The 19,137-nt window shown below is 46.3% G+C and overlaps 2 protein-coding genes and 1 long non-coding RNA gene across 6 annotated transcripts in view; 2 read left to right on the top strand and 1 right to left on the bottom strand.

The window, feature by feature from the left end:
• Nucleotides 1-11,692, bottom strand: part of TIMP3 (TIMP metallopeptidase inhibitor 3) — a 37,407-nt gene extending 25,715 nt beyond the window's left edge. Inside the window, exon 1 of the mRNA XM_083824421.1 lies at nt 11,262-11,692. Coding sequence (XP_083680547.1) covers nt 11,262-11,385 — 124 coding nt within the window. The 5' untranslated portion in view covers nt 11,386-11,692. The remainder of the gene's footprint in view (nt 1-11,261) is intronic.
• The window catches only part of SYN3 (synapsin III), a 235,377-nt gene that overhangs the window by 131,495 nt on the left and 84,745 nt on the right, over nt 1-19,137 (top strand). The gene's annotated exons all lie outside the window — the stretch shown is intronic.
• On the top strand, nt 11,402-18,432 carry LOC310894390. The gene is made up of 2 exons (XR_014579876.1): nt 11,402-11,520; nt 11,575-18,432. It is a non-coding gene; the product is annotated as an uncharacterized lncRNA (long non-coding RNA).

Here is a 19,137-nt window from a genome sequence, read left to right on the forward strand (position 1 = left end):
TACTACCTCAGACCTTGAGTAGTGAAAACATTACTGCTTCTACAGAAAGCAGACTGACATTGCCTGATCCTGTCGGCTGTCACTTTGCTGCCAATACATTCTAAAACCAAACTGGGGCTGAGACTAGTACCACTAAAGTGAAACCTCACAAAAAAACGTGGTTTTCCTTTTCTGCGTGAAAGGAACACAGATCCTGCTTGCTCTTGCTATTATATTGGCAGTCAAGTCTGATATATGTAGCTCATGAGTGTACAGCTCCATTCGGTGCTTATTCTTTGCCAAGGGAAATTACTCTGGGAATATAGAAACCAGATTGGATTCATTTTTTATTTTTTTTTAACCATGATAGGTCTGTTGATTCCAGTACATGCTGGTTGTTCACGTTCCCAAATTTCAGTATGTTCAGGACCATACAGCCATTGCAGTAACTCAGGTAGAGATGTTCTTAGGAGGGAAAATATATATATATATATATATACACATACATATACAAAATAAAAAGATATAGTCCAAAAATCACACTTCAGAGGAGAAACCACATTCATCAGCATTTCAGTTCTAATTTCCCAAATTAAGATGGCTGTTGGAAGCTCTGATGGATTACATCAATAAAGCAAACCCAACTGGGCTACATAGCTCTCCTGTGGAAACTCCTTGGAGCTCTTCCCTTCCTATCCATGACTCTAAGTATTTTTTGGAACAAAAGCTGACTTTTCACTATTTGACTATGGTGTTAACCTGGTAGGGCTGCCTCAACGCGCCATTGCAGTCATCTTTCAATAACCACTGTGGTCAATCTTTCTTTGTTGGTCCACATGTATGTTGGGGAATATATGCTGGAAGGAACCCCGCCGTGTATGGACTTTACGATGGCTTGATGAGCAAATACAGAGCCTGCAGAGAAACGTGACCCCCATCAGGTGTGCCAAGACAACTACCACCCTAGGATGCAGTTCTGTCCATTCTCCTGTCCTTCCATCAAGGAGGCAGCCCAGCCAGAAGGCGTGCAGGCAATGTTGTCAAATTCAGAAGAGGGGAGCTTTGAACAGCACAAAGGACAAAGTTTACGTCAGTGGTCCAGGCTGCCATACTGCATAAAAGACAAACAGGAAAAGGTCTCTGTACAATTTCTGAGACAGGAGGAAAAGAAAGACCCAGTGCTTTCCTTTATCCTACCTCTTCCAACAGCTATTAGTTCTGGAGGAAATCGCTACGAGAGGAGGGCATTCAGAAACAAACATGAGATCTAGCACAGACAGGAAGGAACCTATTGGCTTGAAAACTTTCCGGTACTAGTGAAAGCTTTGTTTCCCATCCAGCCAAACACACAGGTGCTGCCTGCTTTTTTCAACCTATGCTGTTTCTTCAACCAATTTAAACATAGCATGGGAAGAAAGGCCAGTAAGAACCTGCTTCCCAATTTGCTGTGCTGTTTTTTAAAGGAAGAGTCAATCTTTTGGAGAGGATGAGTGTCCTTGGGATCAAACGCAATTCGGTCCAACACAGCCTAAGCTCAAATAAAGCCCTTCCCTGCTGCTGGACACCTCAAGATAAGATAGTGTAAATGATAAAATGACCACATGACCTGTCTAAGAAAGGCTCAGCAGTTTCTCCATAACACTGTGAGCAGTCCTCATGATTTCACAGCTAGGGAGTAAATGTGGAAAGCAGATGAGAATGACAAAAAACCCATCGGAGACCACATAATTATCCAATGAGCCATTCATCTGCCAGAGCACAGGCAACCGCGCCCCGCGGAGCACAGAACCCCATGTCTTCAGGGCTCTGAATCATGCAGCTTTAGCTGCCAGTGCCACTCCTGCAGACTCCTGCTAAGTCGCACAACAGAGAGGTACAGGGCTCTGCAAACACAAAGACCTATAGCTCTAGCCTTATAGCCCTGTAATTATTTGGTAAGCATCAGGAAACATCTCAGAACAAAATATGAATAAATACACGATTCCCATCCTGCAGGCCAAAAAGAAAAACACCAAACCAGAATATGCTGGGAAACTCACATGGAAGGTAGATTTGACATTCATGCTGATAACAAAATAGCTTCTCCAGAGTTAAATTACCAAATGCCTTTGAAGAGTTTTGGAAGGAACTTAAAACTGCAGGGTGTGAATCAATCTCTAACTACAAGGAACGAGGATGACGGCCACAGAAGGGACTGTGAGAAAGTCAGACTGTCCCATGTCAGGCTTCTGGGAGGGATATTGGTATCAGCATCAGAAGTCCAGACTAGATGGATGGCGCACAGGACTCATGATCACAGGTGCTATTGCAGCATGCTTGTTCAAAAGTGAAGGCGCTAAAGGCAACCTTTAGGTAAACCTAAAGGTAAGGGTCACTGGCTGTTTGCCACCAGGTCTAGCCAAACTTCTCTTTGAACGGGTAATATTCCATTAAAACCTTCCTGTCTTGTGCCACCTAGGAACTCTGTCTGATTCTGTGGAATCCACTATCTCTGTACTGTTACACAGTGGGGGAAAAGCAGGACAGCTGCTTAATTCTGTTGCAAATATAGTCTGTAGAGAAGATGGAAACAGACTTATTGAAGTCTCCTTTTTATCTTGATCCTCTGAGGAAATAACCAACTAAATCCTTAATCCCCTGACCCCTTGGAGAAAAAAAATAAGAAAAAAGGGACAGGGGCTGCTCTTCAAATTTAGAGAAGTAAAACAAAGGGCTTACGAACTCATCCTGCCCTAATCCCAGCACAATCTTTGCTACTCTGAGTCACCTGCACATGAGCTGCAGCCCCTGTCTTCCCACACTTCTCTGGGGTTGGGATTTTTGTCCTGTAGGACACTAAGTGAGGGACCTGTATTTTCTGACTATTGAAGCACTTGCACATGAGGGCTACTTAATTTCCCAGAGGATACTTCATTGTTTTATTTCCTGTTGGACTGATCCTCTTCACCAGGGCACTTTAGGTACACGTTCCTGCAACTGCTGTACTTTTCCATGTGGCGTGGTCCCTCAAACAGTATCTCCTGTTCCTTCTCCAACCTCTCTTCCCCACCCTCCCTTCTCCCAAATACCAGAAATTGCTCAGCTTTTAGCTCTGTGCCATATGCAGTTTATTATTTACTGGAGGAAACTGTTCACTTAGAAGCAGGGCTTTGCATCCCAGTCCAGAGGTGAGCACGACAAACAGGGAGGCCGTTCCAGGCCTGAAGGACTCCCTCCGTTTTCCAACAGGAATTCAAAGCGGGGGACCCAGCAGCCCCACACTCGACAAGGGCCGGCCTACATGCCGCTGCGTGCTGCCACCTCAAACCCCTTTAATCTGCAGCGTGTGCGTGCCTCCAGCCCGATGAAAGGCAGGCGGGATATTTATAGCGGTGTCAGACGAGGCAGGAAGTAGGAAACCAGGGCGGGTGTTTGGAAAGCGTATAAAGGGCTCGGAAGAGCGCGGCCAGCCTGGAACACCTTCCCCAAGAGGACGCGGGGCTGAAGGAGAAGCACCAGGGGAATAGCTGGTCTTGTACAGACATCCTCCGGCTCTCTCCTCCTCTACCTGTTGCCTCTCCAGCACCAGCTATTTCCTGTCTTTCAAAGTCAAGTGGAAGTTTTCCATTCTGAGGTTTTCCTGTCTTGGTACAAGTAAGCACTTTTTTCCCCCCCTCCAAGTATTTTAACTGTTTGGAGACCAAAAACCTGCTTGCTAGGGGAAGAGCTTCCTATTTACAGCTGACACCAGAAATTTGAGAGGGCTGATTAAACCCCAGAGGAGCAAGATTTTTGCTTGTTCATGTATTCACTGAGCATGAGGGATTGAACTTGTTGTTTGAGCAAATGCTCCAGTGCTCTTCTATAGAAAATTAAGAGACTAACATAATGCCAGCAGGCCTCCCTGGGGGCTGCACTGCAGTAACACCCGATATGGAGGGAAACGCTGAGAAAGGGAAACAGATGTTGAAGTCCCAGTGCTGTAATTACAATATAGCACAAGGGAATTAAAATTCATGTCTTTCAGCCCAGGCCAGCAGGAGCTTGGGTCAGTTTGAACATGGCCCTGTGGAATAGAAGTACTCCTGTTTCCAATGCACTGTTGTAGGATTATTTTTATTTTTTTTTAAATGAATCACCAGGGAGCAAGAAATAATAATGTGTTACCTTCACACTGTTGCACCTGGTGCAGCTGTTGCTATCTGTGCAAGTGTTGTGCAAATGCAGCGCAATTTATATCCACTTTGCTGAAGTACCAGTGATCATGCAGCCCAGGAGAAACCCAGTCCTTTACATGTCAAAGTCAAGGAATTAAAAAGGGAAAAAATTTATCAGGGTCTTTTTTCATCCTTGGAACCTTTCATATACCATTCTTTACCTCCCATATAAACCAGTTCCAAGTTCTTGAGAAACAGCAGGGCTACAATACCCATCTGTTACTAAAGTGGCTGCATAACTAAGGACAATGATGGATTTTTTATTAGTGTGTATTTTTGTCAATAACCAGTAGGTGCTGCACAATGACAGCTCTGCCATTTGCGTGCTCTCCCAGCATCTCCTGTCTGCAGAGTCAGGCTTCTACTTCATGTATATGAAAAGTACTTTTAGACAACGTTATGTTTGGCTTAATTTCATTTGCCTCTTCTGATGTGGAATCTGCATCATTTTCAAGCTATACTGTATTTTCCTTATAACTCCCCTGGAAGTGAAAAAAAGCAAACCTACATCTTGCACACACAGCCCTGCAATGTGCACTTTTTGAAGGGCTATTTGAAGGAACTTTGCATTCCTCTAAATGGAGGCTTTTCAAAAGCCTAAGCCTTGATCACCAGTCAGAAACAAACATGCTACAGGCTGTTAGAGAACAATCAGGAGAGCGCTGGCTTGTTTTATGGGGGTTGTACTACCCATCTTTTCAGTGAAGCCATAGTACCCATTTCGCTTCCCTGGATGGCACAGATCCACCTTGGGCTTGCCCCAGTTTCAGGTAGGATGGCCTATCGTATGTCCCAGCTAATGATGATTCTTCACTTGACCAGCCTGTATCTAGCTCTCCAGCACCGCTTTCATACAGCACCTCTCCCTTCTCCAGTAACCACTCCCTCCTCATACTCCAGGACTACTCTTTGAAGGGTCTTTGCCGCTCCTTTAGCTCCTAAATACCTTTCCCATTACAGGTTTCTGACTGAGCCTATTGCTGTTGTCACCCTCTTCCCCTGCCAGCAACAAAGCTGGACTTTTTCAGACCTGAGTCCACTGACACAGACCACCGGTTCTCCACTAGCACAACCAAGACCTTCCCCCCAAGCTGAAAACAGCCTCCCCAAGAACCGCTCTCTGCTGGTTCCCAGTGGATTTCAGTCCCCAGGATATCCCACATCAATTCCTTCCTTTCTCCAATAAAAAATGACATTCTACATCTCAGGCAAACCGCTGCTGATATTTGATGAGGTCTGATGATGGTTTTTGCCTGTGCATCTCTCTGCAATTTATCTTGTTTTATTGTCTGTATTCTGTTTCTAAGGGCTGAAATTGCCCTTTGGAAAGGTCTTGTATAAACACGAGCAGGAATTTGGACTATTCATAGTCAACATTTGTTTTACCAGCACGAAACTCAAGAGACTTCTATCTTGTTTCCAAAAGACTCACAGAATCTTTTTTAGCTGGCAGAAATGTTGAATAAATAGAATAATCAGGGTTGTGTAAAACAACATGCATTTTTATGTTATTAGACATTGTCAGCTAATCTACTAAATCTTCACTCTGGTCACTCAAGGGAACTACTTCACATTACAGTAGAAGGTTAACTGTTTTTTTTAAATACATTTTCAAGCACTTTGGTGTTTGTAGCATTCCTCTTGGAAACCTGAAACTGTCAACTCAAATCCAACTCTGATAAAAGCCAGTGAAATGCTGCTGAGACCAGTGGCACTACACCTGCTTTACTTAAATTATGTTGTTGGTCCAGTGTTCTCTTTGCATATTGATAATTGAGCCAGATTTAGATCTGGTGTAAGAGGGCGTAAAACTATTTAACTCACCTTGGTCTCTTCTACCTCAGACCCAGTACCAGCCTAATACTTTCAAACAGCAGAAATTTGAAATCCATATGCCTTGTGTTTATTTACTCTCCCAGTAGATAAGCACACAAATCAGGACACTGGTTAATACTCTCTTCTCAAGATACTCCAAAGCAAGTCCAGTTTAATGTGGGATTTAAAGAAGCACTTATCCCACTAAGGTGAAATAACACCGGTAGCAGTCACCAGTGGGCAGGACACAGACAACTTCAGTATGCTCCTTCTGGTACTGCTTTACAGGAAGACTTCTGGGTTTTGATAAAGCCCCAGCAGCATGTCTCCCTCCTCTGGGACTCAAGTATGCAGACACTTGAAGTACTTTCAAGTACATGAAAGAGGAGAGCCATACCCTGAAAGTCTAGAGTAATATGCAGCACATCCAAGCAAAAGCCTCCTCATCTTGAACAACAACAACAAAAACCTCATCACTAAAATGAAACTCGAGCACATGCATCCCAGACATTACTAGGACTGAAATGAGGCCCTCAGCTTGGTTTGGCTCAGAGCTGACAAGCACAGCATGCCTGGCCCTGCCTGCTAACTCGCACCAAGCTGCCCTCTCAGGTTTACTAGCTCTTATGAACTTCCATCCGGTGCATACAGTGGGAGCTTCGTTTAATGAGAAGACCTCCTGCACAGACCAAACGGGCTCCTTTTCTTAGCGATGCATGCTTGGTTGGGCTACATAAGAGCACCACATGGTACTGGAGCTGTGAGGAAAAAGAAATACAACCTCAGACAATACTGCTACAGGAAACAAATATGTTTTCATCTTAGCATTAACATCCAGTTAAGGCCAAGGTTACGCACCGAGTGCTTCTACTAAAGATTCCTGGTCCCACCATGACTGTTAGCAGGACTACACATGAGTGCAAAGATCCATTTCATCAGATACCAGTTCGGTTTTTATATCTCAGAGACCCTGAAAGGTGAGGTCTTGGAAAATGTGAAGTCCACAGACGAAGCTAAGAATGAATTTGCTACCTTGTGCCTCTTCTGCAGTCAAGTCTGTATGTCCCAAATGAACAAAGCAGACCCTTCCCCATCCCAGGTGAAAACCTTTGCTAAGCTAAAAAATGCTAGTACGGTGTGTAGCTGTACATAATTGCTTTCCCACCAGCCTGCTTCTTCCCAGGAACATTAGAGGAGCATTACCAAGTAGGGAGCTCTCCAGAACAGGTGCGAAACCAGAGAAAATAAAAATAAAAAAGTATCTTCATAAAGCAAGGAGCTCTAAGACCCAAGGTTAGAACATCTGGCTCTCTGCTGGCTCAGAGGTCTTGGTGGAGTTACTTCCTGCAGGAAATCTGGAGTAAGCACATGCAATAGTAACAAGACACCAAAGGAGCCTTATATAACATTCTGCACTACATCTTCCAAACAGTAATTTCCACCACATTTTTTTTCAATAAATACATTTGGAGAAGTGACAAACTCCAGATCCCATAAGGTGATCTCTTTACTCTGAGAAAGCAGAGCAGGATTTGGCTCTACTTTAATTGTAAATAACCAATAAAAACAACAAACAGCAACTTCTATTTCTACTTCATAGCACAATTCAGTTCAGAATGGTGATCTTTCTGTCAGAAGGCATGACCAGGCACAAGGAATACCATTTCTCACCATGGACATGGGAATTTCATAAAAGTTAAACAAATCTCCTCAACTTGTTCCCATTTGAAATGGAATTTACTTTTTTTTTTTTAAAAAAAAAAAAGAAATCTTTACAGAGGGACTTCTCAGATTTCATGTTTCTAAAATGCCTTGAAGGGAAGTCCAGTCTAAAAATGAAACCACACCATTATTTCCCCAACAAAAGTACAATTTTTAAGTTGATATAGCACTTTTGCAACCATTGTTGTGGCATGTAATCCATAAATTTGTTTATTTATCATCTCAGCTCGAAGGATTTGTATTAAAATTAATTGAAGTAGCTTTCTTTCAACCTTTAATTTAAACTTCTAAGTGGTAAATCCAAAACCTTACGTGTCTGCCTTAACGGATAAGGCAGCACATGTGACCTCACCAGAGTCCATACACATGTGCATCGAGGGAAAAACTGAATCTTTAACATCTCACATCTGATCAAATTGTTCTCCATATCCCTTCTAGTTTTCTATTGAAAAGGTGGAATGATGAAGTCAAAAAAAGCCATGAAAGAAAAAGGGCAGGTTTTCAATTGGGACCTTAGACTTTGGGCTAAACAAACTTCTGATCTTCCTCTTCTGCTGGCTCGTGCTCTTCTCCTCTCACATTCCCAGTTCAAAGGAGGCTAGCCACTGCAGATGTTTTGGACTCAGTGCTCATTGCATGGCAGGATGGAGGAATGGATGGCTCCCCTCACACCGAGGGACTCTAAGAGCTTGCCTCCATCTCCCAAAAGCTTGCCAACTCCAACTTAACCACGAGTAAGGAAAGGGGCGCAACTCACAGGTACCCTTGCTGAGATAGATGTTTCTTCCCCCAACCCAACCTATAGGAAAGAATGTTACTTCGGGCTCCTTTGAACTTAGGTAAGAGACAACTCATGGTGCCATGGCTCTTTTCTGAAGTATATGCGCAAGATGAAAGTGAGATAGGTGTGGAGTGGACAAAGTACTTTCTTTATCATTTGCAGATTGGTTTGTCAAAATCCAACCAGTGATTTCACATACTTTGCTTTTCCTTTTTTTTGAAGGAGAGGTGGGGGGGAAATCCAGGCAGGAGGTGTTTTTCCAGACCTGTGAATGCAACACTCAGCAGCCAAGCTTAAAAGTTCCTGCTGCTCCTGCAAAAAAGGGACAAACAAGCCCTTTTCATGTCAGCTATGTCCAGCTGGAAATGTCACAGCTTTGTCACAATGGAACAAAGCATGCCTGGTGTCTGTTCTTTCAAATGGTCTCTTAATTCAAACAAAAGAAAAATATTCACATCTGGAAGGGGTCGTAGGCAGGGGGTGGGAGGGGAGGAAGCAAAGTTCAGATGGCATGTCATAGCAGTTGCTGTTTGTGTAATTATTGTACTGCCTGTTCTGGCACTTATTGATCCAGTTAAAGAAAGAAAGCCAAGAGTTAAGAAAGCAAATTTTATTATTGACTGACCTCAAAGGGCCAGAGGAGACACACCTCTTCACTTTTGCTCAATTCATCATGCGGAACACTCAAGCTGAGTGAAAAGACCCCTTGTGACCAGTCAGTCTAGCAGGAGATTCTCCTTTTCGATTTTTTAAAGGAAGAAAATAAAACTGTGGTGTATGTCCTCCAGGCTCGCTTTAGAAAACCACAACCTTCACTTCCACAGGATATACATATCACTTGCACTTTCCAATAGGTTTATTCGAGCATCTGTTTCTGCAAAGATTAAAACCTTCTAACGACTGCTGAGCTGGGAGGCTGCATCAGAACTGAGCTGGAGGATGATCAAAAATTAAATGTGTGGTGACGTGAGATTAAAGGGGAAGGGAATAAACTTAAGGGTAGGACTTCACTGGCTAGGCACGGAAGACCAACAGCGAGAGTTTACATTAGTGCTATATTAAAATCCTTCTCCTTCAGCATTCAGTGCTTCTGGACGATGGAAAGCCTCTCCTAGGCTGCCACCTAGCTAGTTAATTTCTCGTATTGTTTAGGAGCTATTTTAAAAAGCTCTTCTGCTCCAGCCCTTACTGCACTGACTCCTCCCCTCGGAGCTGGTATTTTGTCAGGAGTTTCAAGAGCGGTAAAAACTCGCTGCCAAGTCCCTTTCTTCCCCACAACGGGTTTTATAACGCGGCATGCAGTTTCATCTGTCCCACGGCCACACCAGCACCCTGCCCTCAGTTCCCATGGAGACGGTGAACTCCGCCACAGCCAGAAAGCCTTAGCATGTTTTTTGCCATAAAAAAAAAAAAAAAAAACAAAAAAAAAACGTGACAGCGTTTGCTAAAAATCAGCCTGCAGGAGCATCACATTTTCCAGACAGTTCTAGCAAATTTAGCACGTTCGAGCAAAGGATTTTCTTTTGCTTCAGCCTATCACCGAGAACTGAGGTCTTAACCAAACGTGCACGTAAGTCATCTTCCAGCTCAAGCTGCTCTTTCCCCGCGTGCTTCTCTGCACTACCAGGATGCCTGCAGGCATCACGACCCCCCCTGGCATCAGCCTGAGAGCTGCCACAACCCCGAGCAAAGCCAAGGCACGAGATACAACGAAGACTGCAGGGCAGAGAGCAGGAAGGTGACGGACATGACTTTGAACTCCATCAGAAGCCCAAGCAATAAACAGGAAAACTTCACGCCCTGAAGTTTAGGAGCGCTGCCATGTGAAACTTCGCAGTTTGCCCTGCTCCTAGCCATTTACCCATCTGGCAGAAATTCACTGGCATCAGGGTCTGTTCACAACAACAACTTATTTAACACCAGCTTTCTTAAAACTGAACTGAAAACAGCCCCGATCTGCTCCAACATGACCTGAGCGGAGCAGGAAAGCAGACCCGCTCCCAAAACGCAGCAAACGAAGGCCACACGCTGTGTGTGCAGCTTTAGCTGTGCAAAAATGGTCTCCCAGCCTTACTTTCACAGCAAGGACAAGCTCCTGGCTGCGGCACGTCGGTGGCACGCTTGTTGATCCAGGCTAAAGAAGAGGCAGTAACAAGCAGAGCTTTGAACAGTGCAGTTTCCTGGAAGGATTCCCCAGTCTAAAACTGTTTTATAAATATTTTCCAGGCTCTCATCAGGCAGGGAAGCTGAACCTGCAGTGGCTTTTTCTGGCACTCAGGAGCAGACGCTCCACAGAGACCAGACACGGATAACCGCGCACAGCCACGGTGTTGGTACAGAGGAGTTAAAGGCAGGAGACAGAATGATTTTGCCAGCAAGTTTGGCCAACTTTAAAGCCACTGGCAAGGCTTGTGGTAACGCGTGCCCCGCCACAGTGAGAACCGATGTCCTGTCAGACTCCCACAGCACCTACCGGGGGGGTTTCTTTGCAGACTCTGGCATCAGCCAGGTGTGGGTACCAGTATTGTGAAGCCCCCCGGCACCCTTCACACCACTCAAACCACCTGCGGAGGTGCCAGAAACCCTCGCCCATGCGCCCCGCTCGCCAGGTGCCCTGGGGACACCACCGATTCCTCTCGCATGCAGCCCCCAGGGCTCGCCCCAACGCCTCCCCCCGCCGCCCACCGCCCCGTTTCGGGCCGGGGACGGAGCCCCGGGGTCTCGCCTCTCCCCCCACAAACCGAGGAGGCTCCGTCGGCGGCACTCACCGATGTCGGAGTTGCAGAAAGCGTCCTGCGGGTGGATGGGGACGCAAGTGCAAGCCTCCACCACGGCGTCCCGCAGGCTCCAGCTGCAGAGAGCCAGGGCGAGGAAGCCGAGCCACGCCGTCATGATGCCCCCCGGGGCTCACCCCTTCGCTTGTGCGGAGCGAGAGGGCAGGAGCCTCCTTTCCTAGGAGCCTCCCTTTGCACAACGCTGCCCCTCTTCGCTGGACGGGACGGTGCAAGCCCGAGAGCGCGGTGCAAGGCGATGCACTGGTGCAAGGCGATGCACTGGTGCAAGGCGATGCACTGGTGCAAGGCGATGCACTGGTGCACACTGGTGCACGCTGCCGCACGGTGCGCGCTGCTGCTGCTGCCGCTGCTGCACGGTGCACGACGTCGCTGCGCGGCGCGGCGCGGCACGGCGCCGAGTTATAGCCCCGATCGCGCCCGCTCGGGCCGCGGGCAGTGCCGCCGCCGCCGCCGCCGGCCAATGGGAGCCCCGCATTACCTCATCGGCGGGAGCGGCCGGCGGGACGGGGAGGGGCCGCGGCCGCCGCTTCAGCGCCTTATAGGGAATAGTGCGGCCGTTTGGGCGGGCGGTTACCTGCGCCGCCGGCCGCCCTGAGGGGAAGCCCGCCAAGCCGTCCCCGTCCCGCAGAAACTTGGCCGTGCCCCCTCCCCGGGTTTACTGAGAGACCCCCTCAGTGTCCGCACGGCTCTGGTCCCCCCTGCCCGGCTTTGGTCCCCCCGAGCCCCGCTGGGGTCTGCCTCCCCTCAGGGTGGCAGCCCGGAGGACGGGCAGAAACGTCCCCGAAGCCCTCCGGGGTTCGCTTTCCAAGCTCGGGCTGTTCCCCTCCGGGCGGTCTCGGCTGGCTGTAAAGTGTTTTTTAAAGCTGGAGGAGGTGAAAGGGAGTAGTGCTGTAAAGTGCTCTCATGGAGCAACCAGAAAACGCAAGGGGAGCACTGCGCGTTGCTGCTTTTCCCCTCTCAGCACGCAGCCGATGGAGGAGAAGGACGAGACCTTAGCCAGGATTTCATCCTGTGCATTTTCATCCCTCTCAAATGCTCCTTCTCCTGCCACCCTGCCACCACCCATTCCCCTTCTCTTCCCCTCCTCAGGATTTTCAGTCAGCGACTTTTCAGTCGCTGGTCACATCTGCCCGGGCACTCCCAACATTTAATCTCGAAGTGTGTTTTAGCAGAGCAGCTTTAGCAGAATTTATAGAAAAGTCCTGTTTGTTTTGTTTTCCCTTATCCCCTTTTGGAACAGTAAATTTCTATCAGCTGTAGAAATGTAAATGTTATAGTAGAGCCGGGGCTGCGACGAAGGAGATTGCCAGCTGCAGGATACAGACATCCTCATTATCCTGCAGAGGGGACCGAGGGGCGATTAATCACAGTATCAAACCAGTATATATAATGTCAGAGTACTTTCCATGGGGTTTACAAGACTTAAGCATGTCTAGTTATAAATTATGCTGGTATTAAAGGCCAGGGACCAGCTGTCCTAAATTTCTAAATAGTCAGCTAAGTCTTTAGATTTACAATTCTTCTCCATCTGGGTGAAGCACAGCCTGACTACACCTTTTCTTGAATCACGCCATCCCTATAAAATTAAAACCTCCAGTCTTATGGAAACACAGGCTTTTATTTGGAGCATGGGTATACAAAAGCATCGAGATGGGTGTTGCTAGCAGTGATCAAGGTTGCAAAGCAAACAGAGGAAAATGCAGGTTCCTCTCCTCGCTGTGACACAGCCAACCTGTGTGACAGCTTCGTCTCGCTGTGCTTCAAATCCCAATCCATGTAATGGGGATAATGGTGATGGAGCTTCACAGGAATGTCTGTTAGTGAACGCAGTGAAAAAAAAAATCAGATGGTGTGGAGGTGATAATGGGTCATAGAAGTACGTATGAGGCAGGGCATTAAACAAGGCTTTAGATTTAGGTATGTCACTGTCAGAATCATTTGGCTTCAAATCGCAGTACGAGAACACCCCTGCGAAAAACTCCTTAGGTATTTGGGCTGTCAGCTGGAGGTACTGCAGCTGAAGCTGAATCTGTCAGATTGGACTGTCATTTCCATTTTACTGGGTGTAAACAAGGAACAACCCCACTGACCTCAGTGGAGTAACACGGGAGAAAAATGAGGTGTGTCCGGTACTTTCATTTTTTCTTTGTTGTTCTAAAAAGGTTTGATATCACCAACATCATGATACACCTGATCTATCAACATCTCAGATCAGTATCTGAGAGAAGCTCAGTTATTCCATAACCTGACACTGTGTAAATAAGGGAGACTTTGGCCCTCACACAATTAGATTATAATCACAACACCAGCAGCGCCTGGCCAAGTTGCTTCTCTGAGAAAGTTTCTTCATTTCTATAATAACACCTTTCCTGTGTGTTCTGAGGACTAACAAGCTGAATACTTTGTACCAAGCTTTGAAGGTGATGGGTGTTGTGTAAATGCCAAGAGTGACTATAATACAAGACGCAGGACACGTTCAGAGGAGACTGAAAAACAAACCCTTCAGTTGCCTTCATTTCTGAGAAGGGAAGAGGAAGGGGGCTGGAAGTTACTGAAGTTACACAGGGCCCTTCAGGCATGGATGTAGCTTGTTTACAGCCAGACTGACCAAGCTTGTACAAGTAACACCGAGTTTGTGCTGACGGCAGGAACTAGTTCACTTTTCAAATATAACCCAGAGAAGTAATCTGCAATTACTTGCCAGGCTGAAAAGGAGTGCCGCAGTTTGACCCAGCAGCAGGGCACATCTGTTTGGAAGGGATGATGTGCAGGCTGGCTGCGTGTCTTGTCTGCCACAGTTTGAGATGTGACCCAGAAAATTAGAAATGCGTGTATTAGCATTGTGGTAGCAGTACCTGCATAGCAGGAGTAGTAATACCTGTGTTCAGTCAGTAAGGATTTGGCTGATTTGGCTGCTTTTTTGACACCTAGGTATTCTATTTCAAAGAGATTAACTTCTCTGTAGTAGTTGGGATGCAGGATACTGTGCGATAATAACAATTCAGTAGCACTGGATACCATGCAATAATAACAGCATTTATTTGCCGCTTAGAGGGTACATTTCATACACAGAAACCAGACTGCTCTGTTTTTGTAAATCACAAATAGTACTCAGGAAAGCTCAGTCTGGCCTGTGGCCTGCTGTGACGCCGGTTAAATCATTTTACCTGCCTGCACATTCATTTTATCATCTATAAGTAGAGGTATTATATATCATCCTCTGACAATGTCTATTAGATGTTCAATATTAGCCTCTCCACTTTGAGACATGCCAGTAAAATGCACTCTGGAAGAGCCAGGAAGGAGTTCTGATTGTTTATTTATATTTTAAAAAATTGATATAGGGTCAAAGCAACATAGAAAGTCATGAAGGAACTGAAAGGAGAACTCCATCTGAATCCCTGCCCTCTGCGTGGGAGAAACTGCAAAGGGAAAAAAAAAATAAAATAAACTAGCATTCAGCTCCTTTGGCTAGATGAAATTTTGAGCCATATATGGCCATAAAAAACGTAGCAGAGGAAAAAAAGAGAAAATAAAGACCTTGATCTTCATATGAGAAAATTAGAGTTCACATTTGATTTATGTCACCAAATAAAGAAATCTACGTTATTTCAGTCCACCCCCAAGAGCACACTGTTGAACACAATTAAGGATCTCTCTGCTTTACTGGGCAGCCACACCACGTCACGCTGTGATCCTGTCGGATCCCACAAGCTAAGCATGACTGGGCTGGGTCAATAGTTGGTGTGAAAATTCCCAGGGAAAGCCATGTCCTGCAGGTGTTGTCGGCTGAGCAAAGTGGCCTTCTTCCCTCGATCCTGCACGAATGTGTAGAGGCAGTGCTAGGGGGCACTGCGCTGCAAGAGATGTTCGCATTTCGTCCGGATGAAGCGAGGTTCCTTGCAGTATCTAGAGAACCCTGTCTTCGCAAAACGAGCGATGTTAAGTTGGGTGTCTCGGTTACGTTTCAGGACAGAGAGCTACCTTCTGCTTCCACAGATACTGCAGTTTACACCAGGAGCGTAACTAACAATGCCGTTTCCCTTCCACAAGTCCCATTTGTGGCTGGAAAGGGCCATCCCAGAGCTAGATATAGTGACCGAGTCCTTCAAGTGGCATGAGGTGCTGCTGTAAATGAACTAAAGGCATATTCTCTTCCCTTCTGATCACCTTTCACAATGAAACGTGAGGGATACCAGACACTGGCAGAAAGCTGCTTCTGAACTGACAAGAGCATCTGAATCTAATTTGTACAGAAGGGCTTAATCAAACTACAGGAACCGCTGGCCAAAAAAAAAAAAAAAAGAACAAACGAACGAACGAATGAACAAAAGAAGGACCCACACACGCACTACTACCATCTCCAAAGGAAAAAACCCTGACACATGTAGCGGCTGAAAACACCCCAGCTCATCACAGACCTCAGCTGGCTTAAACTGAGCAAGGCATGAATGAAGTCAGGAGGCTTCGGCCCATAGTCCAAACAGCCCTGCCACCTCGATGAACAAATACATTAATTTTAAATGCTTCTGAAGTATGGGCATTTTTCCATTTTACCTTTTCCGCAGCAACTTGACTTGATTCATGAGCATGGAGCCCTGCCACCGCATTTCAAATTGTCCAGCTGCCAAGTTACTCCAAAGTCTTGTCTTATCCTAAAAACTTTTCTTGAAGTTGACGATCCTCATATCTTTTCCATCAGTTCAGCGTCACGCCCTCTAGGGGATGTCATTGTTTTTCTGCTTTTGTCTAGCGGGCTGGAAGGGACTGGTGCTTTTCGGAGCCACCTGATGTCCTCTTTGACAGCACACCCACACCATGTCACAGGCAACTCTACTGAAGCGGCTGTGTATTGCATTAACAAAATGTTCTCTTATTTCCTGATTATCTGTTTCTTTCTCAGAAAGTCTTTTTTTTTTTCTGACACTTTTCTTTGAGAAGGCTGTTTTATTTAAAATTTTCATATTTGCTAGGATTTATGTGTGTAAAAAAGGTTGGGAAAAAAACTCCTCTATTAACTCCTCTATTGTATCAACGGACTTCATCTGCTACTTAAAACAAGAAGACTTTTTCTTCAGAAATATCTTTGATTCTATATATACATACGAAAAAGTTTTATTTGATCTCTTTCTCTGTGGTTGCAAAGAATTATGTCACCTTCCTGTCTGCAAGCCAGACACAGGTAGCACTTTATCCCACTCCCAAGCTTTCAGTCAGAGATACACCATTAACCTTCCCCAGCTCTAACAGTTCTATACCGAGTTTAATCTTCAAAGATCCTTCACAGATTGTGCTCAGGAGATCACCCAGTCTGGGAGCAGCCCAGAGGCACCATGAGTAAGTATTACATTATAAAGGATTGTAGAATATGAAATCACCCTCTCGGTAGTGTGGGGATCCTCCAGTCAGGCTGCGATATGGCATCAGCTGCACAGAAGGGCGTCCAGGAAATATCTTTTAACAGCCCTATCGAGCCGAAAATGTTTCCTGCACATGGCTCCACACTTTGGCCCCGAGCCAGCAAAACACTAAGGCACATGTTCAACTTTAAGATGCTCCACTGAAGTCAACAGGACCATTTACATGCGCAAAGTTAAATATAAGCTTAAGTGCATTTCTGGAGCAGGGCCAAAGGGCTCAGTACCACGCAGGGTTCAAGCAAGGAGGCTCTGATTAGATGGCCTGACAGAGTCAGGGGACGGGACGTGATTTGCTTGGCTTTACCTGCCTGTGCCTCATTCCAAGCAATTAATTTTCTCTCGTTTTTGTTTATAATAAGTTTTTTTTTTCTTTCCACTTCTCTTGCTTTGCTTTCATGCTGCTGTAACCATTTCCAAATTGAAGTTTTGTTTTTCTTTTTAAACCCTTCTAAACTGCATCAATAGCTTTAAGTGACTGAACAAAGAGATTGCAAATAGATGGAGTGCTTCAAATGGTAATAAGAGCTGGTGTTCCCAGAGCTTTGGAGGCTGGCACTAAGTAGAGAGGAGAGCCAAAGTGACTGAAAATCACTTTTCTGTTGTTCCTTTGTATGAACTGTTTTCTGGCTTATGCAATGCACAGTAATTAAAATGACTGGAATGCCTCACATTTTTAAGAGAGCTTTAAGGCAGCTCTGTGGCACTGTGGCCAGCAGAGTTCATGAGCTGTAGATTCATGGCTGTAATCAAGGTTTGACGTTTCTATCAGCGTAACTTGAACGAGACAGTATCTCTGTGGAGGCCTGGGAGGTGAGTTTGAGGAAGAAGGGGCAGACACAGAAAAGCAGTAACATCTGGCCGCCGCACAGCCGCACAGCCGCACAAACACCTATAGCGCAAGCCTTCCTGTCGGTGAAATGAGAGCCTGAGGTTGGTGTGGATGTCAGAGATCTCACTGCTTTCTTTCACTGTAGCCTTAATGTCCTGCCTATCTTCAAGGGTGGGACAGCCCTTCCACACCCCGATCCCTCACTGTACTATCAGCTATTCTTAGTGCCCCCTCCTATGTGCTGCAGTACAGGAAATGTTTCTTTCCACAAGAGAGGGTTTGCATCCAAGTACTGGCCACTGCAGTTGCTTGACGTATTTGTGGAGTAAATCCCTAATATTTAGCAGGCAGACAGCCTGGCAGACTGGCAAGTCTCCCGGCTCACGATCCCATCCCTGTGCTGGGGTTTGCTCTGAGTGGTGTCCTGGTTCCAGTTAGGACAGAGTTAAGTAGCTCATAGTAGCTGGTAGGGTGCTATGTTTTGGATTAGGATGAGAAGAGCGCTGATAACATGCTGATGTTTTAATTGTTGCAGAGCAGTGTTTACACCAGGCCAAGGACTTTTCGGCTTCTTGCTCTGTCCTGCCAGCGAGCAGGCTGGGGGTGCAGCAGGAGCTGGGAGGGGACAGACCCAGGACAGCTGACCCAAACTGGCCAAAGGGGTATTCCATACCATCTGACGTCATGCTAAACAATATATAGGGGTGGCTGGCCGGGGTGGGGGGGCCGGCTGCTCGGGAATAGGCTGGGCATCGGTCAGCGGGTGGTGAGCAATTGCATTGTGCATCACTTGTTTTCTTACACATTATTATTGTTAATACTATTACCATTATCACTATTATTATTATTATTGTTATTATTATTTTCCTGTCTTAATAAACCGTCTTTATCTCAACTCACAGGCTTCACTTTCCCGTTTCTCTCCCCCCATCCCAGAGAGGGAGGGGGGAGGGTGAGCGAACGGCTGTGTGGTGTTTAGCTGCCAGCCGGGTTAAACCACAACAGGGATACAGGAGTACCTTGTTGCTTTTCAGCCCTCCTGGCGCGGTCCAGAATTTCATTTTCCTATTTTCCATTTTTGCCATTGACGGTGACTGGGAAGTGGTACGGGGGAAGCCACTGCATCCCTCATCTCTCACGGGTTGGCCTGGCTTCTCCAAGGATGATCAGCCATGGAGGAACAGGGGAGCTGAATCCAGTCTCTCTTGGCATGGGAGGTGACTGGACTGAAGCATAAGACCTTTTGGGCAGGCTGTGCAAACAGATCCTTCTCTCCTCACCTCTCTGCCTCTCAACAGCCTTCTGAGGCCCAGTAGGCCTGCCGGTCCTCAGGATGTGCCACTGGTTTTAGAGCATGTTGGAATCCTCTGAAACCACCATACTCATGAAAGGCAGAAAGAGAAGCACAAGGGAGCTGGCATCCCTCTTTTTATTACACTGACGAGCCTGGAGACACCGTCACGTCTGAAGGAAGGGCCTTCTCTCCACCCACAGAACAGGTGCAGCAGCAGGAAAAGTTTACTGTCTCTTGCCTCTCCTGCATAGTCTGCAAAAACTTCCTGCAAAAATAAGCCGCTTTATCCCCACAGTCCAGCTGTTC

The sequence above is a fragment of the Anser anser genome (assembly GCF_964211835.1).
Source record: "Anser anser genome assembly, chromosome: 1".
NCBI lineage: Eukaryota > Metazoa > Chordata > Aves > Anseriformes > Anatidae > Anser > Anser anser.